This window comes from Hylobates moloch, unplaced genomic scaffold (assembly GCF_009828535.3).
Source record: "Hylobates moloch isolate HMO894 unplaced genomic scaffold, HMol_V3 SCAFFOLD_3, whole genome shotgun sequence".
Classification (NCBI taxonomy): Eukaryota; Metazoa; Chordata; class Mammalia; order Primates; family Hylobatidae; genus Hylobates; species Hylobates moloch.
In genome coordinates, this window is record NW_026652278.1 from 172072768 (window position 1) to 172096034 (window position 23267).

The window sequence follows — 23267 nt, forward strand, 5'->3', positions numbered from 1 at the left end:
TGCTGCTCCTGCTTCTGCTCTTGTGCCTTTTATTTGTAGCCTTTAGCATAAGATCTACCTTCAATATAACTTCCTTTTAAGTATACAGTAGTTCCTCCTTTTGTTCTCCAAAGTTGTGAGAATATTTTTGCCTCTTACGTACTTTACAAAATTCAGGAACACCCCTTTTAGACATAAATCTGCATGTATAACTTAGAAGCTAGAATGTCCTTCACCTGAAAACTGGTAGCTCCTCTCTTCCCTGGAATCAGTGCTAGTTTTTCAAAGTTCAGTTGCAGTGGCTAAAATATATGTTTGTATGCTCTGAAAAATGTGCTTACTTGATATGCTGGTGCAGTGGCAGCAGAAAATGGACTCCAGGTGATCTTTATATGAATATTGCTGAGAGTAAATATACATGTTTTCTAATAAAAAGTTACAATAGGGAGCAGCTTGTAATTAAAAGTGTAACCTAAATTATCTGGTAGGATAAATTCTATTTCGAGACAGGTCAAACAATAAAATATAGATAATTGTGTGCATATTTGTATATGTTATGTACGTGTGCATTTTGTCTAGCTCAAAACAAGTTGATCAGGTTCCTACCTTCATACAGAAGCTGATTTAATTGTGGAGACCAAAAGCATCCATGTTAAATTCCACAGAGCACTGCAAGTGTAAATTCTGTAATATAGTTTGTAAGTCTTACAGGATTTCAGAGAAGAAATAAATAGATGTGATCTGGGAAGGTTTAAGGAAGAGGAAGGCCTGCAACTGTGCTTGAAGGTGTGGATTAGTGGGAGGAAGTAGTGGTTATTTTGGACAGAGGAATGTCATAAAAAAAGCATGGACATTTGAAGTTCAGCTAGTTTAAATCACTAAACGGGAAGACTGAATCAGTTGGTTTTTTTTATTGTAGAACAAAAAAATTCAAGGTCTCTTTCCTTAAAAGAGCATTCTTAATGTTTGGTGTTGCCTTAAAAGTGTAATGTTTGAGTATCTGGTAAAAGAATTGGTCTTTTCACTAACCGCCTTACGTCTTGACTAGATTCGTCATTTATTTATTTATGTCTGTGAAGCTGGTTATAAAGTTTTCTCCAAATAAGCCTCAAATAATAAAGAAGTATATGAATTAAAAAGTGGAAGCCTTACAACACTTATGCTCTATCCCGTGATGTCTCTGTGGCCTGTTACGGTTAAAGCGAGGGAAAGATTTGACTCTGTATCCCTCAGTTTAGAGGAAATAATAGCACTTACCAAGCCTACTTACTCTCAGTCTTCTGTATTGACTGTTTAACAGGTGTTTTATCTCTAAGTACACATTCAGCTTGAAAACTAAAACCACACTTATCTTTGATATTTACTGAGGCAATCTAGATTAATAATACTGATTCTCTATTGAGAAGGATTTTTTGTTTTTGTTTTTTTAATCATTCAGAATAGCCTGTAGACATATTTCTGGCTACCATAACATTAGACATTGTAGTCAGTGCCTTGTTGCTACCTGTTTGCAAATTTTTTATTTTATTTTATTTTTTTGAGATGGAGTCTCGCTCTGTTGCCCAGGCTGGAGTACGGTGGCATCATCTCCGTTCATTGCAAGCTCCACCTCCCGGGTTCATGCCATTCTCCTGCCTCAGCCTCCCAAGTAGCTGGGACTACAGGCACGCGCCACCACGCCTGGCCAATTTTTTGTATTTTTAGTAGAGACAGGGTTTCACCGTGTTAGCCAGGCTGGTCTTGATCTCCTGACCTCGTGATCCGCCTCTGCCTCCCAAAGTGCTGGGATTGCAAGCGTGAGCCACTGCGCCCGGCCCCCATTTGCAAAATTTAAAAGACAGCTTAGATTAATACATTCCTTCACACATTATTTGCTTCAAGGTTAGATTCTAATTTTGTCATATTTTAACATTTTTAAAACTACTGTTTTGAAAACAGAAAAATCTTGAAAGGTGGGACATGGGGGCTTATGCCTGTAATCTCAATAATTTGAGAGATCGAGGCATTTGGATCATTTGAGTCCAGGAATTTGAGACCAGCCTGGGCAACATGGTGAAGCCCCATCTCTACAAAAAATATAAAAATTAGCTGGGCCCGGTCGTGTATGCCTGTAGTTCCAGCCACTCTGGAGGCTGAGGTGGGTGGATCACTTGAGCCCAGGACACTGAGGCTGCAGCGAGACTTGATCGCACCACTGCACTCCAGCCTGGGCAACAGAGCGGGACCCTGTCTCAAAAATAAAATAAAATGAAATAAAATAAAATCTTAACCTAGAAAATCAAATTTAAAATATAATATCTGATATTTAAGTTCGTCTTTTATCTGGCTATGAGTTCTTCTTTCTTTCATGCCCTAGGCAGATAACTCCTGATAACTTCTTTTCACCAAAGAAAGCTTGAGTTGTGTATCCATCTCTGGTCAGATTTTCTTGTTCCTATGTAAGTTATAGAATGATGGAGGATTTAAATCACACAAATGTTTTCACCTTATTTGCCAGTTCTCATTTTTGGTTCTTTCCCCATTAGTTTTCTTATTCTTTTAAATCCTAAATACTAAAATCACAAAAAAAGTGAAATCTAATTGAGTAATAATTTTTTTCAGACTTTTTATAAAAATATAAAATAGGGGTGAATGTACTTTTAGAGATTCCAATCAAATTTTAGGCTGGGAGCGGTGGCTCACACCTGTGATCCTAATCCCAGCCTTTTGGGAGGCCAAGGTGGGTGGATCACTTGAGGTCAGGAGATCGACACCAGCCCGGTTGGCCAACATGGTAAAACTGCATCTCAACTAAAAATACAAAAATTAGCTAGGCGTGGTGGAACATGCCTGTAGTCCCAGCTACCCAGGAGGCTGAGACACAAGAATCACTTGAACCAGGGAAGTGGAGGTTGCAGTGAACCAAGATTGCATCACTGCTCTCCAGCCTAGGTGACAAAGCCAGACCCTGTCTCAAAAAAAAAAAAAAAAAAGATTACCATATTTTTATTTGTTGTATCCTGTATTATAAATAATTTTAAATGGCTTTTGGATGGTCTTGTTTTTAGACTTTTTGATCTGAAAATTCAGGTTATCTTTTGCTTCACTTTGTCTTATTCGTAATGTAAAATAGATATTTCTGTCACCATTTTACTTTCAGGTCTCACAAATATTCTTGAAAAGTTTGGTTTAAAATAATTTTAATATTTAAATGCTTGTTTGGTTTTGTTTTTTACAGATTGGAAAATGCCTTTTATGAACATGCACAGACTTATTACTACACTGAGATCAGAAGAGTGAAATCTCATAAAGAATTTTTGAATAAAACAACACACCAGGTACGTGATTTTTTGCAATAATAGAAGCATTCTAGAGCGGATTATTATTATTTTTGAGGTGATTATTACATGTTCCTAATACTTTAATGTTTTAAATGGTTTCAGCATTTCTAAAGTTTTTTTCAATGCTTTTAAAAATTAATTTGTTTTTAAATTAAATTCTGCTCTTAAAGTTCTTAAAGGTAGATTTTTATAACCTTCTTAACTGTGCCCTTGTGGGAATAATTCTTGGATTTCAGTTTTGAATATTTTTCTTCATTCTTTTATGTCTCCTCATAATAAACGTTATTATAATTTTCATATTTTAAATAGAATATGTATAAGTAATTTTTTTGTCTCTTTTTAGCTTTTATTTGTTCGGCATCAGTTCAAAATAGGTTTCTTCAGTGAGTTGAAACAAGATACACAAAATGCGCTGAAGTAAGTTGTTAAGCTTTCAAACTGAATGTTTCCTATTTTTATATTAACAATAACATGTAATGGCAATTTCTGAATCTCAACCAAAGTATAATTAATTTTAAAGTGTTCATATTGCTTAGATTTAGGAATTAGTCTAGAGATGAATGGAATATAATATTTTAGGATTTTTAAAAATTTTCATTTTGGAAGTAAATTTCATTGTGTCATAAACTCATTTGATTAATTAAATTTTATGAGCCACAGAAATGTAATATTAAAATTTCCCCCATCTTCTTGACTATTTTTTATGTGTATACTCAATAAAATTCTTGTAAGAGACTGATTTAAACATTATCTAAATCAGACTTTTTTTTTGCAAAATAAATTTTTAAATGTACCTCTTCACAAATTTGCATGTCATCCTTGCACAGGAGCCATGCTAATCTTCTCTGCATTGCTCCCATTTTAGTATATGTGCTGCCTAAGTGAGCACCAGACTATTCATTTTTATAGGTTTATACACTAGTACATTTACTCAATTCAATTTTTTAAATTAAATTTTAATGATATCAGTCAGTTGCATCATTTTCCATTTGAAGTCTCTGCTTAGAGCCTTGAAGATGAGTTGCAGATGTGTTGGCAGCGGTTAAATATTTTAGTCCTTTGCTTTTACCAAGAAGAATTTAATGAAACTTGACCTCTTTGTAGCTTTAACTCAGTTTTTGAAGACAAAGGTATTAAAAACAGCTATTTATCCCAAAATTGAGTAGGGGAAAGTAAAATAGAAATAAATAAAAATAATGTTTAAGTGCCAAAGCACCAAGTTGTGTTTCCTGAATCTCAACAACTTCATATAACTGGCTTTAATGTAGTTCTTTTTTTTTTTTTTTTGAGACAGAGTTTTGCTCTTGTTGCCCAGGCTGGAGTGCAATGGTGCGATCTCGGCTCACTGCAACCTCTGCCTACTGGATTCAAGTGATTCTCCTGTCTCAGCCTCCTGAGTAGCTGGGACTACAGGCGCCTGCCACCAGGCCCAGCTAATTTTTATATTTTTAGTAGAGGCGGGGTTTCACCATGTTGGCCATGCTGGTCTCGAACTCCTGACCTCAGGTGATTTGCCCACCTTGGCCTCCCAAAATGCTGGGATTACAGGTGTGAGCCACTGCGCCTGGCCTGTAGTTCATTTTTATGGATGGTATTAGTTTAAATCCTTCAATTTCAGTTCTGTTCAAAAATAATTCTGGAAAGAAATACATTTACCTGGAGAAGTTAGGAACAAACTTTTTCTATGAAAAGCCTGTTTTGAGATTTTCTTATTACCTTCCATGTGCAAGGTAGGCCTTGTTCCCACCAGGCCCTTGTTTCTCACCATGCTTCTCCTTCAGCGTGAGCTGCCCTAAGGACATTTTTCCCTGCTCTGTAGACTTTACCTGAGGCCAGTAATATTCACTTAGCCTTAGAGGTACTTGGGGTTAAAAAGCTGTTGACCTGTGCTGTTTTTTTTTTTTTTTTTTTTGAGATGGCATCTCGCCCTGTCACCTGGGCTGGAGTGTGGTGACACGATCTCAGCTCACTGCAACCTCCGCCTCCTGGGTTCAAGGGATTCTCCTGCCTCAACTTCCTGAGTAGCTGGGATTACAGGCTTGTGCTACCACACCCGGCTAACTTTTGTATTTTTAGTAGAAACGGGGTTTCACCATGTTGGCCAGGCTGATCTGAAAGTCCTGACCTCAAGTGATCTGCCCACCTCAGCCTCTCAAAGTGCTGGGATTACAGGTGTGAGCAACCGTGCCTGGCTGACCTGTGCTGTCTTGATACTACCTTTGCTAATAAAATTTCTATTTGTTTGAGAGCTTGTAATGGTACTTTAAAATACTTATGTTTTTTAACAGAATGCTGATTTTTCTGGACAGTTGTCCAATTTCCTTTTTTAAGTTATCTGTTACTGACAGATGTTAATGACAGAACAACGCACATGTCATGGTTCTGTTCTTTATGAAATCATTGATTCCTCTCACATATATTTAATAACTAATGGCTCATTTATCAGGAAGTCAGAGATTGATATTATTGAGCTGTTGAGCACTAAGAAATGTTGAGTAAATATTCTTTGTTATTTCTAGTGATTTGGTTCTTAGAAAACGTTTATGAAACTAATTTATATCATTATTAACCACCCTCCCCATTTAGGAATTATAGGACCGCCTATAATCTTGTACACGAATTGAGGGCCCATGAAACTAATATTCTGGAAATTAAGACTATGGCAGGATTTATAAACTACAAGGTAATAATTCTGCTGCCAAATACAGGGAATTTGTGTTTCAATATTAAATTATCTTTTTAAAATTTGAACATCAAAATTGATTTCTTGCTCTGAAAAGTTAGTATTTGATTAATTATGATCTCCTCTTGTATATCCTTTTTCTCAGAAGGGCCTTGATTCTTAGCAGCCTATTCATAGTAGTTGTGTTTTGAATTGATAAGTTCTAGAGGTTTTTAAAGTTTGGAGGGTTTTTTGGTTTTTGTTTTGTTTTTCAGTGGGAGCAAGGAGGAGTTGAGAAGAAAGCTGCCTGTATTACCGAGTTTTAAAAGATAAAATTATTAGAACTATGTGACTCCTTCTTGGTTTAATGGCACAGAAAAGAAGTATCTGTTCACCTTAGAGGAAACTTTTTTTTTTTTTTTGAGATGGAGTTTCGCTCTTTCGCCAGGCTGGAGTGCAGTGGCGGGATCTCAGCTCACTGGAACCTCTGCCTCCCGGGTTCAAGCGATTCTTCTGCCTCAGCCTTCTGAGTAGCTGGGACTACAGGCATGCGCCACCACACCCAGCTAATTTTTGCGTTTTTAGTAGAAACAGGGCTTCACCATGTTGGCCAGTATGGTTTTGATCTCTTGACCTCGTGATCCGCCCGTCTCGGCCTCCCAAAGTGCTGGGATTACAGGTGTGAGCCACCGCGCCCAGCCAGAGGAAACTTTTATACCTACTGTTTGAGCGTTTTATTTTGAGATTGTCTATCACAGGAATAGATGCCCTCAGAAGTCAAGCAACGGCTGTTTGGTTTGCTTTTAGTTTTTTCACATTCATCTTAAAGATGCCTGACACTGTGTTGGTCATGTATGGCCAAATAGATGCTTTAATTCACTGTTTTTTTCTAATAGGAAAAGATTAGGAACAACCCAATTATAAGTGATTGGTTATATAAATTATAACTGTAAACAAAGGAATATTAAAAGCTATTGAGAATGAGACCGCTCTATGTAGTGATATGGAATGATACCCAAAATATATTGCAAGGTGAATAAAGTCACAGATTAGCATATTTAGTGGGATGTTGTTATTTGTATAAAAACAATAGTTTTCTAGAAAGGCACACACATACTTATCTGTGTGTAGAATATATCAGGAAGTATATGGCAGAAACTGATTGCCTCTAGAAAGGGAAATTAGATGGCTGAGGGACAGGAATGGATGAGAGACTGACTTTTCATGTGTTCCTTTGTATTTAAAAAATAAAAGTGAAAATTGTGACAAGCATATGGAAATAAATTTAGGCTTTGTTTCTTCGTTTTTTCCTTTTGCCCCAAATACATACATATTAGTACTATTTTGAAATAGAATGCCAGACACAAAATTTTCAAGAATTTCTGTAATACGTGTTTGATATGGAACTAACTTTGCTTTAATTATGCTACAGAAAATCTTTAGCTTCATGGCAAATCTAAAACTGAATATTGATCTATCTTATCTCAATTACCTGTTGGACATAGTTTATTTTAGTCCATGTTCTTCATTGGGAATAATTTTTAAATTCTATTCCATATTTTTTAAAAGCTTTTCTAAAGTGTAGAATAAATTATGTACAAATACTGAGTTATTTTATTTCATTTCTAAAAGGGATGTATAACCTTTGGTTTTAGCATAACCATTCTGATGAGGAAAATTAATTGTATTGCAAAGAGCTTCAGAGAAGGAAATTTCATTGTCTTTTTTTAATGTTATTCTCAAAATAGTTTTTAAATGAATATGCCTTTTGACTTTCTTTTTTTTCCTTTATTTTGGGATCAATTTTACATTTTGCAGATCTGTAGGCTGTGTTTTCAACACAACACCCCATTGGATGCAATTGCTCAGTTCCGAAAACACATCGACTTGTGTAAGAAAAAGATTGGAAGTGCAGAGTTGTCTTTTGAGCATGCTGCATGGATGTCTAAACAGTATGTTTTACATTGTCCTTTTAGAATATTTTAAAAATAATACATAGTATTTGGAGAAATAGCATGGACTTTGCTTCTAAAACTGAACCAGGTTTTTTGTCACTAAGTAGGTTTTTGATGATATAGCATAAGTATGTTTCTGGTAATATTGTACATTGATATTGTATACAGTTCCTTAATGGCAATTATTTAATTCATGGTACCATCTTTTTCATTCAGCATATATTTATTGAGTCTCTACCATATGTCCTGGGGATATAGCAGTAAACAAAATTCTTGCTGTCATGGAGCTTACTGTTTGGGAATGAAGTTTAAGAATTGCTAAAATGAAATTGTTCCCAGAAACTTGGTTGTATTTATTTGAGTGGTAGGAACTATGTTGAGATCTAGTTTGATGGTATGTTTATAAAGACTTGTTAGAAGAGATGACTTAAATATAGAACCTATCGGTAACCTACAGTTAGTATGTATTAATATTTACAAAGAAATTACAGCAAATATTAACTGTTCATCAGTAGCACCATTTTAATACAGTCTGCTGAGGTTAAGATTCCCAGGATGAATTACCAGAAATAAGCTTCTTTTTCCTTTCATTCCTCTTTATTTCTTGATTTTTTTTTTCTTTAAGATTCCAGGCCTTTGGAGATTTATTTGATGAAGCTATTAAGTTAGGGTTAACAGCTATTCAAACTCAGAATCCCGGTTTCTATTACCAGCAGGCAGCATACTATGCCCAGGAGCGGAAACAGCTTGCAAAAACCCTCTGTAACCACGAAGTAAGTTACTGACTCCGTATTATCTAGCACATAGAAAAGTTATTCTTCTTTTGAAAGAAGCTAGAACTGATTGGTGTTGATAATTTTTTCCAAGTCTTTAAGTTTAATTAGTTTTTATTTTTTATAGCTTTAGGAATTACATTGATCTTTGGTTTTAGCCTGAGTACTCTATTTTCACCTGTGAATCGAGCAGAAGTTTTTCTTTGAAGAACTAATTTTTGGCAGTAAGTTAGTGACTATTTAGACAAGAGAAAATTACTTTAAAAGCCACAGTTTCATCCTTGTCACACTATAAATCCATTGTTTTGTTTCTATGATCACTGCTGGAAGAGTTTGGAAATCTGTTTGACCCACTGGAGAGGATAACTTTTGACTTCTTTCTTTTCCTGGGGTTTTCCTCTATGGAGACTGTGTTTTTTTTTTTTGGAGACCGAGTCTTGCTCTTGTTGCCCAGGCTAGAGTGCAGTGGCGCAGTCTCGGCTCACTGCAACCTCCATCTCTTCATCTCTTGGGTTCAAGTGATGCTCCTGCCACAGTCTCCTGAGTAGCTGGGATTACAGGCGCCCACCACCATGCCTGGCTAATTTTTGTACTTTTAGTAGAGACGGGGTTTCGCCATGTTGGCCAGGCTGGTCTCAAACTCCTGACCTCAGGTGATCCGCCCGCCTTGGCCTTCCAAAGTGTTGGAATTACAGGCGTGAGCCACCGCGCCTGGCCTCCTGTGTGGAGACTCTTAAGAGTCTGTTTGAGGAGTAGTGTTAATTGCATAGTTTCTTAAACTTGATGTTTCATTTTGCCTTTTTCTTGAATGATTACATTTAGATATCAGTTTTCCTATAAACACCTTTAAAATAAGAACGTGGTATATATATATATATATATTTATATATATATAAATATATTTATATAGTTACATCAGTTTATTTTCACTTAAAACCTGCAGTTCTCTTCACTGAATATGAGTGAATATTATCAGTAGTACTATTTTTAAAACTGTTCCAAAAACAATTAGATTTATATTAGTACTTAAAATGCATAGATTTTTTTCTCTAAAATGATGATTTAACTGTTTTTGCCATGCTGTTTGTATGATTTATAATTTTATTGTGTGTATTATATTTCTAAAGTTTGGCATATTGTAATTTGAACACAGTATTTTAAAAAGTGATTAAAACTAGGTTTTATAAGAATGTAAGGAGCTGGGCATTAATAGATATCATTGGTTAAAATATAATAGGCCGGGCGTGGTGGCTCACACCTGTAATCCCAGCACTTTGGGAGGCCGAGGCAGGTGGATCAGAAGGTCAGGAGATCGAGACCATCCTGGCTAACATGATGAAACCCCGTCTCTACTAAAAATACAAATTAGCCAGGCGTGGTGGCAGGCGCCTTTAGTCCCAGCTACTCGGGAGGCTGAGGCAGGAGAATGGCGTGAACCTGGGAGGCAGAGCCTGTAGTGAGCTGAGATCGTGCCACTGCACTCCAGCCTGGGCAACAGAGCAAGACTCCATCTCAAAAATAATAATAATAATAATAATAATAATACTTCCATCAAATAATAATTTGAGAAGCTTTGAAACTATGCATATCTTTTGACCTAGAATTTAATTTTTGGAGATACTAAGGCAGCTAATAAATTCTGAGATAAGTACCAAAATTTATTTATAAAGTTGTTCTCACAGATTTATTAATTGTAAAATAGAAAGATGAATAGCTATAGGGAATTTGTTAAAATATGCACTAGCAAGCAGCCATGAAAAATAATGTTTTAGAAGAATATTTAATGCTGGATTAAATATACAGAATATATTTAAATGAAAGAAGCTGGTTGAAAATTAGTCATTAACAAATTTGTGCATGTGAAATCTGGAAGAATGATAACATACATTCTTAACAGTGGGAGTTGGTAGTAGGTTTATAAGTAATTTAGATTTTCATCCTTTTTCTTTTGGATGTTTTCTACATTTTTCATGTATTACATTTTGGTTTCAGAGGGAAAAGAAAAAGCACTGTAAATCTATCAGTTCTGGTGCCAAAAATATTCCCCCACAATACCAGGATTTAATACAGAAGTGATAAAGAACGAAAATAGTGTCTTCTCTGTAAAAGTCCTTGTAACATTGTTTTCATTTACACAAAGAGCATGTATGCATGTGGAATAAATATAGAGCATAATTTGTAATATATTTTTACTGGTTTATTAGAGCAAAGATTAAAAAAGTGAAGAAATTACTGTGAAATCATTCGTCAGAATCAGATTGATTTGTATGAGACTACCTAAATATTAAATGAAACATTTTTATTTTAATTTTTGTTAAAATTTATGTTAAAATATTCACAAATTTGATAATTGAATATATGTTTGGTGGTTGTATTTATGAAAACTTTTTTGTTCAGTCAAAGATTGGGCAAGAGTTGATTTGCGATGAGTTCCATAAACTATTATTTAGGTTTGTGTTTTAATTTACAGGCTTCTGTAATGTATCCCAATCCTGATCCCTTAGAAACACAAACAGGCGTTCTTGACTTTTATGGACAAAGATCATGGCGACAAGGAATACTAAGTAAATAATTTTTCCCTCTGTCCTTTCCTCTCAACCTCAAAAGGCAACAATAGCTATAATAGATTTTCCATTGGCTGCACATGCATAAGAAATTATGTTGAAGTAAAAATGTGTGCTTTTTAAACATTGTTTTCATTTTTAGAATGCTTTGTATGTATCACTACATCTTAGAGTGACTTTATAATTAAAGTTGTTGATGTGATTAAAACATGTATCTGGGTGTGGTGACACATGCCTGTAGTCCCAGCTACTTGGGAGGCTGAGGTGGAAGGATCACACCTGTGAACAGCCACTGCACTCCAGCCTGGGCAACATAGTGAGACCTCATCTCAAAAAAAAAAAAAAAATACAACATTTGGACATCTGTGGTTTTAAATGACACATGCCACTGTTGTCTTATTTAAATGTTTTAATTCCAGTTAACTTTAACAATTGATTTGACATTTTAAAACAGCATTAACTCGTATTACCTTAAAAACAATTTCTCTGCATATTTTTTAATACTTTATACATAATTTAATTCAAGCAGTTGAACTATAATTGTTAAATTACTGGCTAGGCGAGGTGGCTCATGCCTGTAATCCCAGCGCTTTGGGAGGCCAAGGCGGGAGGATTGCTTGAGGCCAGGAGTTTGAGACCAGTCTGGGCAACATAGTGAGAACCCATCTCTACAAAAAAATACAAAAATTAGCCACACATAGTGGCACGTGCCTGTAGTCCCAGCTACTTGGGAGGCTGAGATGGGAGGATCGCTTGAGCCTAGGAGGTTGATGCTGCAGTGAGTAGTGATTGTACTGCTGCCCTCCAGCCTGGGCAACAGAGTGAGACCCCATCTCAACAAAAGAAAAAAAGGAAATGATTTAATCTCCAGCGAGTGTATCCTCTATAGAGGATGATATTGACATTGCTTTTCAGATCGTTGATTCCAGTAGGTAGAAGAACATTGAGCTCAATAATGTTCCCATCAGAACAGAACACGGAAGTTTCCATGTTAATAAAGCTGCCTCTTAGCACCTTTAAGATTCTAGAATGTTGAAGAGTCTGAAATGATTATATTAAATAAAGGTTTCAAGGAGTGTACATATACAATGTTCATGTGAAGATTTATATTAAATAAGCTGTCTAAAATGAGTTGTGTCTCATCTTACGCAGGTTTTGATCTTTCTGATCCTGAAAAAGAAAAGGTGGGAATTCTTGCCATTCAGCTGAAGGAGAAAAATGTTGTTCACTCTGTGAGTTTTGTGTCCAATATGAACTATTTTTTACACTATTTAAGAAAAATGTTTGTGCCGAAATGTCTCACCCTCTGCTTTTTCTAACAGGAAGTAATCCTAAGTCTTCTGAGCAATGCTGTCGCACAGTTCAAGAAGTATAAGTGCCCGCGGATGAAAAGCCACCTGAGTATGTATCCGCAAACGCCACCATTGCATGCAGCTTTGAATGACTTTAAGTTACATACATCAATCTTTTTTTCCTTTATAGTGGTTCAGATGGGAGAGGAATATTATTACGCAAAGGATTATACCAAAGCTTTGAAGTGAGTCCTGTTCACTATTTACTTTTACAAGTATGTGGATTATCTGAAGTGAAACTGAAATAGAAGTCAGTGTTGAAGGAGTTCGTATTTTCATGTTAATTTCTATTATTGTTAAACTCCATTTCTGTAATGTTTTTTTCAAGCGCTATTGATGGCACAATCTTTTTCAGCGTTTTAAGAAATCTCACGTTTAGCTAAATATGAGAATACCTGTTCGACCATCTCAGTAAGATTTTTCTATACTTACCTAAAAGGAGGAAAGTATTTTTTTCTCCATGAACTCTTCAAACCCTTTCTTGTGAAGCCGGTTCAGTATTCCATTTTGTCTTCTTTGAGGTTGCTGGATTATGTGATGTGTGATTATCGGAGTGAAGGATGGTGGACTCTGCTCACGTCTATATTAACTACAGCTCTGAAGTGCTCCTACCTCATGGCCCAATTAAAGGATTACGTTACTTACTCCCTAGAACTCCTTGGCAGAGGTAACCTGATGTTTTTTGAGTAAAATTCTTGACATATAAAGTTATTTAGCATCTTTAAGCTTTTTAAAATTTAAAGAATAATTTAGTCCCAGATAATTAATATACTTTTACTATGTGCAAATCACTGTGCTTAGTCATCTTAAGAAGTATTTATTATTATATAAAGTTTTAAATAATAAATGGGGGTAGTAGACTTAATTATAAGTACTTACAATGTTTTTCCTTCTTTCTTCATACTAGCTTCAACTCTGAAAGATGACCAGAAGTCTCGAATAGAAAAGAACCTCATAAATGTTTTAATGGTAGGTTGGAATTGTTTATATAGAGTGTGTTATTAGGAATATGGGTACTTATATCTATATCAGCTAATGCAAGTAGTGGTTTTTATTCAACTAGTTGAATAAATGTTAACTCTGTGTTGATGCAGAATGAAAGTCCTGATCCAGAACCCGACTGTGATATCTTAGCTGTGAAAACTGCTCAGAAGCTGTGGGCAGACCGAATTTCTCTGGCTGGCAGCAATATTTTCACAATAGGAGTACAGGACTTTGTGCCATTTGGTAGGTAGCTAACATCTCCAGTATTATTTCAGAGAAATTGTCTTATTTCTACAAAATGAATAGATATAGGATAATAAATATAAAAGTCAAGAAAGAATTTTCAAAGTATAATCATGTTATAGATAAACTGATTTTTTTGTGTGTCCCCTCAGTGACTTATAGAGATAGTTAGGATCTTAAATACTTGATTTATGTTTTAAAATACACTTTGCTCATTTGTAGTTCAGGTGTTATTAGAAACACTTGACAGTTATTTAAAAGGTTATGCTTTACTGTCTAGGTATTTTGACATAATAATAAAATGGTCCTTTTTCATTTAAAATCTTGTTATCTACATTTCAGGAGCAGCCGTGTTTTTAAAATTAAAGATGGTTTTGAAGCTATAATTTATTTAAATTTTATTTTATATTATTTATTTATTCATTTATTTTATTTTTCTTTTTTGAGACAGGGTCTCACTCTGCCGCCCAGGCTGGAGTGCAGTGGCATGATCTTGGCTCACTGCAACCTCTTCCTCCTAGGTTCAAGCGATTCTCCTGCCTCAGCCACCTGACTAGCTGAGGTTACTTACAGGCGTGCACTACCATGCCCAGCTAATTCTTGTATTTTTAGCAGAGGTGGGGTGTCACCATGTTGGCCAGGCTGGTCTTGAACTTCTGACCTTAGGTGATGCGCCCGCCTGAGCCTCCCAAAGTGCTGGGATTACAGGCACGAGCTACCATGCCTGGCCTATTTATTATTCTTTTTGAGATAGAGTCTTGCTCTGTCGCCCAGGCTGGAGGGCAATGGTGCGACCTCTGTTTACCACAACCTCCGCCTCCTGGGTTCAAGTGATTCTTGTGCCTCAGCCTCCCTAGTAGCTGAGATTACAGGTGCACACCACCATGCCCAGCTAATTTTTGTATTTTTAGTATAGATAAAGTTTCACTATGTTGGCCAGGCTGGTCTCAAACTCCTGACCTCAAGTGATCCGCCTGCCTTGGCCTCCCCAAGTGTTGGGGTTACAGCTGCGAGCCACTGCGCTCAGCCTAAATTTTATTTTTATAATAAAAAGTTAGCTCATTTGTCTCTTGAAGTGCCTTAAGTGCAGAAGTCAGTAAGAATGGTCAGTGCAGATGTATCTTTCTGAAGAATAAATTTGGTTAACAGGATGTGTGTGGGTCGTGGATATCTGGTTGTGCATAACACAGCCCTTTTGTTTTATTTCTAGTACAATGCAAAGCCAAGTTTCATGCCCCAAGTTTTCATGTTGATGTTCCTGTTCAGTTTGATATTTATCTGAAGGCTGATTGTCCACATCCCATTAGGTTTTCCAAGCTCTGCGTCAGCTTTAATAATCAGGTAATGATGCCATTTCATGTGTTTGTACCACGTTTATCTTATTGTAGCTTATGTTAAACTAGATAAAACGAGCTTAGTGAATTTTATGTCTTAATGGTTTCATAGTAACAAATGAACTTTGGTAAGCTCTATTTAAAAATATATTTCTAGGGCCAGGCACGGTGGCTCACGCCTGGAATCCCAGCACTTTGGGAGGCCGAGGCAGGCAGATCACAAGGTCAAGAGATCGAGACCATCCTGGCCAACATGGTGAAACCCCGTCTCTACTAAAAATACAAAAAAATTTGCTGGGCATGGTGGCACGTGCCTGTAGTCCCATCTACTTGGGAGGCTGAGGCAGGAGAATCACTTGAACTCGGGAGGTGGAGGTTGCAGTGAGCTGAGATCGTGCCACTGCACTCCAGCCTGGCAACAGAGCAAGATCTGTGTCAAAAAAAAAAAAAAAAATTATATATATATATATATGTTTCTAAACTTCTAGCAATTCAAGTTTACACTTTGCTTACTCCAATTTTTGTTTTCACTCCATGTTTATAAAGTCTTAAGAATTCTCTGTGTGTGTGTATATATGTATGTATATATTTTGTCGTTTTTGAGACGGGGTCTTGCTTTGTTGCCCAGGCTAGAGTGCATTGGTGCAATCATAGCTCACTGTAGCCTCAACCTTTTGGACTCAAGAGATCCTCCCACCTCAGCCCCCTAAGTAGCTGGAACTACAGGCACCTGCCACCACGTCCGGCTAACTTTTGTATTTTTTGTAGAGACAGAGTTTCGCCATGTTGCCCAAACTGGTCTTGAACTCCTGGGCTCCAGTGATCCACCAACCTCAGCCTCCCAAAGTGCTAGGATTACAGGTGTGAGGCATCACATCTGGCCTTATTTTTTTTTATAATGTATACTTGAATTCCAAATAAGGTATATTCAGAATGAATAAAATTAAAAAATCATTTGGTTTGTATTCTGCTTCAACATTATTAGTTAATGTTATTAGTTTATGATTAATGGAACTAATTTATGTTTGACATTTAAAAAATTGAAGTGGAATAGATATAATGTGAAAAGTAAATGTGTGTCTTCTTTCTTCTCTATTCTCCCACACACCGTCTACGTTAACTTCTTGAATAACCTAGACATTTTCTGTGCACGAATATATAAGCAACTTTTTTTCTTGCAGAGCTGGGATCATATATTTCCTGCATTTGAATATATTTGAAGCATTATATAGTATATAGTCAAGTACTTCATTACAACTCTGTTATAAACTCACTTAGTAGATAATCATCTTTTGATTACCCAGAAAGTATAGTGAGTCTTTCACCAACAAGCATTTATTGAGAGTTACGATATTCCTAACATGCTGAATCTGAGTATAGCATATGTCGACCTCATTAAAATGTAGGCATTTTGGGGACAAGGGCCAGGACAGAATCAAAGATTGCCCAAGTAGGTAATGAAGACTAAATTACGTAGTGTAGGCTAGAAAGAAGTACAGCTGTAGTAAGCATGCCAGAGAAAAGGGAGGGAGTTCCAAGAATGAAGATGAAATTACAATAGGTCGAAAAGATGGAGGGGGAGAACATGTTTGGCAATGAGGAAACACTGCATGGAAACAGAAGTGCACAATCTGTGTTTCTGGGAAAGTCAAGCCTCACTAGAACAGAGGGTTTATAATGCAGGGTGGTGGGAAATAAGGCCAGGTGGCTTAAAGGAACCTTGAAGAGTTAAGCGGGGATAGGCTAGTAAACAGATGTCTTTCAAGATTTATTCATTCTTTTATCTGTGTTCTATTTATTGGATGGTGATAAAGAAACAATGTTACCTGTTTTATTAGGATTTGATTCATAAGAAATGAGAAATATTTCTGTAATAGAAATGATTAGATGAAGCTGGGTCACCTGAAGATCAGTATGTTTTATTCAACTTCAGACCGTTTACCCAGGGATTTCCTCTAATCCGTTTGAGAATTTTATTTGTGTGTTTGTGTGTGTGTGTTTTGAGACAAGGCTGTACTCCATCTCCCAGGCTGGTGCAGTGGCACCATCTTGACTTACTGCAGCCTTAATCTCCAAGGCTCAAGTGATCCTCCCACCTCAGCCTCCTCTGAGTAGCTGGGACTACAGGCACCTGCCACCATGCCCAGCGAATTTTTGTATTTTTTTATAGAGATGGGGTGTTGCTGTTTTGTCCAGGCTGGTCTCGAACTCCTGGGCTCAAGGAGCCCACCCACCTCAGCCTCCCAAAGTGCTGGGATTACAGGTGTAAGCCATCATGCCTGGCTCAGTTTGAGAATTTTAAAGCAAGAGCATGCAATTTATTCTTAAAGTTGTAAGAAACTTTATTCTAGTAGCAAAATAGAAATAATGTCATGGAAGCCAATTAGAGGCTCTTAATCCATGTACAAAAGTACAAGTATTGGAATTAAGTTGCTGGTGTTGGGAATGGAGATTTAGGGATACAAGAGGCATTTAAAAATAGATAAATCTGGATTGCCGAGTGCATATAGCGGCTGAAAAGTGGGGATAGGATGAATGAAGGACGGGAGCTTTTGTACATGCCCTTTCCTCTGCTTGAATTGGTTTGCCCTCCTCTCTGACTAGTTCATTCCTCCTTGCCTTTTCTCACTTAAAAGCATCACTTCTTCAGGGAAGCCTCCCCTGACTTACATGACTGAACCACTTAGCCAGGCTCTCGTGGCCTTGGTAGTACTAATCACACTGTGGTTTCACAGTTGTCTGTGTGATTATTTGGTAAATTGCCTGTTTTTCCTTACTGGAATCTAAGCTCCACAAGGGCAGAAGGGCAGGGGTTTTTTTTGTTTGTTTGTTTTGTTCATTATGAAATTAGAGGGTCAACACAAGGACTCTTTTTTTTTTTTTTTTTTTTTTATTAAAGAGATACTTTGTTGCCCAAGCTGGAGTGCAGTGATGTGATCATAGCTCATCTCAGCCTCAAACTCCTGGGCTCAAGTGAAGTATGGTGACTCTTATTTTAGTTTTCCCTTAATAGCCTACTATTTCATTTCTTTTCTTTCCCTTTTTTTAACAAAAAATATAAACTACTATAATTAAAAACTAACAAAAACGCTAAAATGGAATATAAAGCAATTAGTTTTAAAATTTAGATTATATTCTGAATATATCTTATTTGAAATTCAAGATACAGGTGGGGCGCAGTGGCTCACGCCTGTAATGCCAGCACTTTGGGAGGCCAAGGTGGGTGGATCATTGGAGGTCAGGAGTTCAAGACCAGCCTGGCCAACATGGTGAAACCCCATCTCTACTAAAAATACAAAAATTAGCTGAGCGTGGTGGCGGGTGCCTGTAGTCTCAGCTACTTGGGAGGCTGAGGCATGAGAATTGCTTGAACCTGAGAGGCGGAGGTTGTAGTGAGCTGAAATTGTGCCATTGCATTTCTAGTGGGCGATGGAGTGAGACTCCGTCTTAAAAGAAAAGAAATTCACGATATAAACCGTAAGAAAAAAAGTAGAGTAGGTTTTATAAGCATGGAATAGAAATGAAAATTAGTGGGAAAGTATAAAACTTGAACTGTGTAAGAATTTCTATGAAGGTAATTTATATGCTGGGATAGAAGATGGCTCTTGGAAAGGTCTTGATATTTATTGAACAGATGAGAATGGTGATTCCATAGATAGAAACATGAAAGATGTCTTCCTTTACTCATCTATGAGGATTGTTCTCTTCTGGGAAGGCAGATGCACATTCACTCTGGGACATGCTGAGTTTCAGGTGGTAGTGGACTTGTCCTCTAGACAGATGTGGATATAAGCTGGTAGTTAAGAAATAAGACAGAATAGGACGACTTTATGTGAGAGATACTAGCAACAGTGGTATGGTGAATGTGGAAACAAATACATTTCCAATGAACTGAACATAGAAATGAAGACCTGAAAGAAAGCAAAGGAATGGGGCTGGGCTTAGTGGCTCACACCTGTAATCCCAACACTTTTGGAGGCTGAGGCAGGAGGATCACTTGAGCCCAGGAAGTTCGAAACCTGCCTGGGCAAAATAGTGAGACCCCATCTCTACAAAAAATCGAAAAATTAGTCGAGTGTGATGGTACATGCCTATGGTCCCAGCTACTTTGGAAACTGAGGTGGGACTATCCCTTGGGTCCAAAAGGTTGAGGCTACAGTGAGCCAAGATCGTGCCACTGTACTCTAGGTAGGAAAAACAGGAAGTAACCAAGCAGGATGAGAAACAGGAAAGATTATAGCATCACAGAAGCCAAGTAAAAAAAGGCTCTTCAAGAAAAGTAGGTCCTAAACAGTAGTGTCCAGTGCAACAAAGAACAAACTGTTTCTCTGGGAGAGGGGTATCTAAATATTTTCAGAAAACAGTTCGTGTGTAGTGAACTGTTATGTTATGGCAGCAGTGAGTGGATAAGTGCCTCTATTTGGCATAAAAATACTTCCTTTTATTAGTAACCCTTCATAATGCTTCAGTGTTTGTGGAGTTAAAACTAAATGAGCTCCAAAGCACTTGGCATTTAGGGTTAGCAGACATCTGACATTTGATGACCCTCTTCACCTCTTTCAGGAATACAACCAGTTCTGTGTAATAGAAGAAGCATCCAAAGCAAATGAAGTTTTAGAAAATCTGACTCAGGGAAAGATGTGCCTAGTTCCTGGTAAAACAAGAAAACTGTTATTTAAGTTTGTTGCGAAAACTGAAGATGTGGGAAAGAAAATTGAGGTTAGTTATGAAATTAGTTTTAAAATATTTTTAATAATAAAAGTAGTATGTTTATATCAGTATTTTAAATAATACAAAAGTTTATTAAGTAAAAAATGAAAATCTTCTACTTGGACTTCCTAAAGGAAACCATTCATAATAGTTTGGGAGGTTTCCTTCCAGACATTTTTCTGTGAACATATTTGTAGTTTAAAATGTTTTGCAATTAAGAAATTGAGAACATACTGTACATAATAAATGTAGCTGGCTTTTGTCACTTAATAGTGTATATTAGATATTATTTCTTGTTAGTACATAAACCAATCTTGTTTTTTAATGACTACATAATCAGTTAAGGAGTTTTAAACAATGTATATTATGTAATATAGCAAATGTATTTTTTATGTTATTCAGACTGAATATCTGTTGATGTTTAAACATTACTGAGTACATATTTTTAAAGAAAAACAAACATGTATATTTGTAAAGATTGATATAGTATAGATAATTGAAATGCCTTTTAGAAATATAGGATCTAAGTAATATCTTTATTGAGCATAAACTCTGGAGCCAAACTGTGTGGGTTTAAATTACAGCTCTCTAGCTTACTAACTTGTGGCCCTGGACAGTTACTTAGCTTCTTTGTGTCTTCCCAGTGTATTCATCTGTAAAATGGGGATCATAAGAGTGCTAATCTCTTAGGATTTCATGAGGATTAAATCAGCTAGTTAATGTAATTTGCTTGGAATAGTGATTAGCACACAGTAAGCACTCATTAAGTGCTTGTTTTTCATGACTTGAATGGGAATGGTTAGCTAATCTAAACTTGGGACCATTGCTAAGATAAATGGTATATAAAGTTGTACAACCAGTGTTCCCATAACAGTTTCTGTGAACATATTGATTTTATTATTCACCAATATCCAGAATTGTTTGCTTATTCATTAAAAAAAAAAAAAATCTTTTATGATTTTGACCAAATGTCCTAATTGCATATTTTATTTTCTCATGGTACCTAAGGGAACCTACCAGACATAAAGTATAATTAGTAATTCTATTTTGAGTCATTTTGTTAATGGTTTTAGTTGAATAGAACATGTATTCAATTAATAAAGCATTTTATTGCTAATACTATAAATATTTTCGGGAAAAATATTTGTGGAATCGGAAATTATGTTCTAATGTATCCATAGCCATCACAATATTTATTTCATTCAGCAACCACTAATTGAACATTCGTTACATCAGGGTCTGTGCCAGATGTTAAAATCATAACACTATTGTACAATCAGCCTCTCAACAGAAAGTCAGGTTATTGTCTCTGTTTTAAAGGTGAAGAAGTTGGAACCCAGAGCGCAGTTAGTTTCTGTCCCAGCCCGAGTAAGACCCTAATAGCAGGTGTTCTGACTTCTGTCACACTGGGGGTCTCTAGGTGAACTCCATGGTCTAGCAGTCAACGATGTAATTTTGGTGAGAGGGGATGGTGACAAGCACATATGAGATAACATTTCCAACATCGCTTTTTTTTTTTTTAGATTACTTCAGTGGATCTTGCTCTGGGCAATGAGACAGGAAGATGTGTGGTTTTAAATTGGCAGGGAGGAGGAGGAGATGCTGCTTCCTCCCAAGAAGCCTTACAGGCAGCTCGGTCTTTCAAAAGGCGGCCTAAGCTACCTGACAATGAAGTTCACTGGGATAGCATTATAGTTCAGGCAAGCACAATGTAAGTCTGCTTTGCTAAGCTGATATTAAAGGTCATCCTCTCATTTTTTTTGCTATTTATTTTGGAGACAGAGTCTCTCTTGCCCAGGCTGGAGAGCAGTGGTGTGATCATGACTCACTACAGCCTTGACCACCTGAGCTCAAACGATCCTCCCACCTCAGGCGCCACCCTTGCCTTCCCCAGTAGTTGAGACTACAGCCAAGTGCCACCATGCCTGACTAATTTTTGTATTTTTTCTAGAGATCAGGGTCTTACTATGCTGCCCAGGCTTGCTTCAAACTCCTGGGCTCAAGCGATCCTCCTGCCTCAGTCTCCCAAAATGCTGGGATTACAGGCCTGAGCCTCTGCACCCAGCCTCTAATGTCTTTTAAATACTTTATTTAAATAATTTATTTGCTTTTTTTTTAAAATCAGTTACTTAGCTAAGGTTTCTTTTCAAAGGATCATATCCAGAGTTCCAAACATTTCTGTACATCTGCAGCACGAACCCCCTGCGCTGACTAATGAAATGTATTGTTTGGTTGTGACTGTTCAGTCCCATGAAAAGACCCAAATCAGAGATGTGAAGCTCACTGCTGGCTTAAAACCAGGTAAGCATTCCTTTTTGTAAGTTTGATCAGTATTAATCCAACATTAAATAAGCATCATTGATGTCAACTCTAGGACTTTTGTTTAAAAGAAGGTATGGCATGGTGCTCTTCACACAGTATTGATTATTGGGATAATGTTTGAATTCTTTGTTTTGAAGAACCAATATTAACTCTTTTAGGACAGGATGCCAATTTAACTCAGAAGACTCACGTGACTCTTCATGGAACGGAACTGTGCGATGAATCCTACCCAGCTTTACTCACTGACATTCCTGTTGGAGACTTACATCCAGGGGAACAGGTAAACTTGGTCAACTGGGATTGAAGAGGAAATCAATTAGTTTGTAGTTTTAAATATATAGTGAGTTTTTAACAGTTCAGAGCGTTTTAACAACATATTCTAGGACTGAAAAAGTGATTTAACTAATGAACATTTCATACACATTTTACATACTTAAATGTGTAAAATATCTTCAGCAGTTTATCTACAAGGGAATTTAGAAAACATGCTTAACATGAATTAGTGGGCTAATAAAGTAACCGTTGTTTGTAACTTAGTGCAGTTAACTTCTCAGTCAACTTCTGCTTCCAAACTAGATAGAAAAATATTTTGGAAGTTAAAGAATAACAATTTCTAAAAGATGCAGTAGTAATGATCCCTCCCTTATGCTGTGGTCACAGTGTAATCAGGGTACTCTTCTACAGTGGGAGCATTGATGAGTTACATTGTAACATTCTGTAAAAGTGATAAAGAATTTAGCCAGTTGGTATGAATAAACTCTAGAAGGTGGGAACATTATCCTAGAATATATATCAAGAGGAAATATCTGTAATACTAATTAAATTACAACATTTATTTTGTTACAGCTGGAAAAAATGTTGTATGTTCGCTGTGGAACGGTGGGTTCCAGAATGTTTCTTGTATATGTTTCTTACCTGATAAATACAACTGTTGAAGAAAAAGAAATTGTTTGCAAGTGTCACAAGGTATTTTTTTTATAGCTTCTTTATGAAGCATCATATGTGGACTATTCCCATTTTGTGTTATTTTAGTTTACCTATAAAATAAGCATAAAATAAGCAGTTTAGG

The 23267-nt window shown here is 36.6% G+C and overlaps 1 protein-coding gene and 1 pseudogene across 7 annotated transcripts in view; one reads left to right on the forward strand and one right to left on the reverse strand.

Moving 5' to 3' along the window:
- Nucleotides 1-23267, forward strand: part of TRAPPC11 (trafficking protein particle complex subunit 11) — a 53542-nt gene that overhangs the window by 12054 nt on the left and 18221 nt on the right. For all 7 annotated transcript variants that reach the window (XR_009212961.1, XM_032148983.2, XM_032148984.2 and 4 more), the window contains 18 exons: nucleotides 3197-3296; nucleotides 3643-3716; nucleotides 5886-5982; nucleotides 7780-7913; nucleotides 8542-8689; nucleotides 11160-11253; nucleotides 12406-12485; nucleotides 12576-12654; nucleotides 12736-12790; nucleotides 13127-13272; nucleotides 13513-13574; nucleotides 13700-13832; nucleotides 15043-15173; nucleotides 19730-19885; nucleotides 21400-21587; nucleotides 22029-22177; nucleotides 22357-22478; nucleotides 23045-23164. Coding sequence is in view for 6 of the 7 variants with exons in the window: in XM_032148983.2 (XP_032004874.1) it covers nucleotides 3197-3296; nucleotides 3643-3716; nucleotides 5886-5982; nucleotides 7780-7913; nucleotides 8542-8689; nucleotides 11160-11253; nucleotides 12406-12485; nucleotides 12576-12654; nucleotides 12736-12790; nucleotides 13127-13272; nucleotides 13513-13574; nucleotides 13700-13832; nucleotides 15043-15173; nucleotides 19730-19885; nucleotides 21400-21587; nucleotides 22029-22177; nucleotides 22357-22478; nucleotides 23045-23164 (2068 nt within the window). In the remaining variant the exon portion in view is untranslated. The remainder of the gene's footprint in view (nucleotides 1-3196; nucleotides 3297-3642; nucleotides 3717-5885; nucleotides 5983-7779; nucleotides 7914-8541; nucleotides 8690-11159; nucleotides 11254-12405; nucleotides 12486-12575; nucleotides 12655-12735; nucleotides 12791-13126; nucleotides 13273-13512; nucleotides 13575-13699; nucleotides 13833-15042; nucleotides 15174-19729; nucleotides 19886-21399; nucleotides 21588-22028; nucleotides 22178-22356; nucleotides 22479-23044; nucleotides 23165-23267) is intronic.
- On the reverse strand, nucleotides 4076-4188 carry LOC116466123 (U6 spliceosomal RNA; annotated as a pseudogene).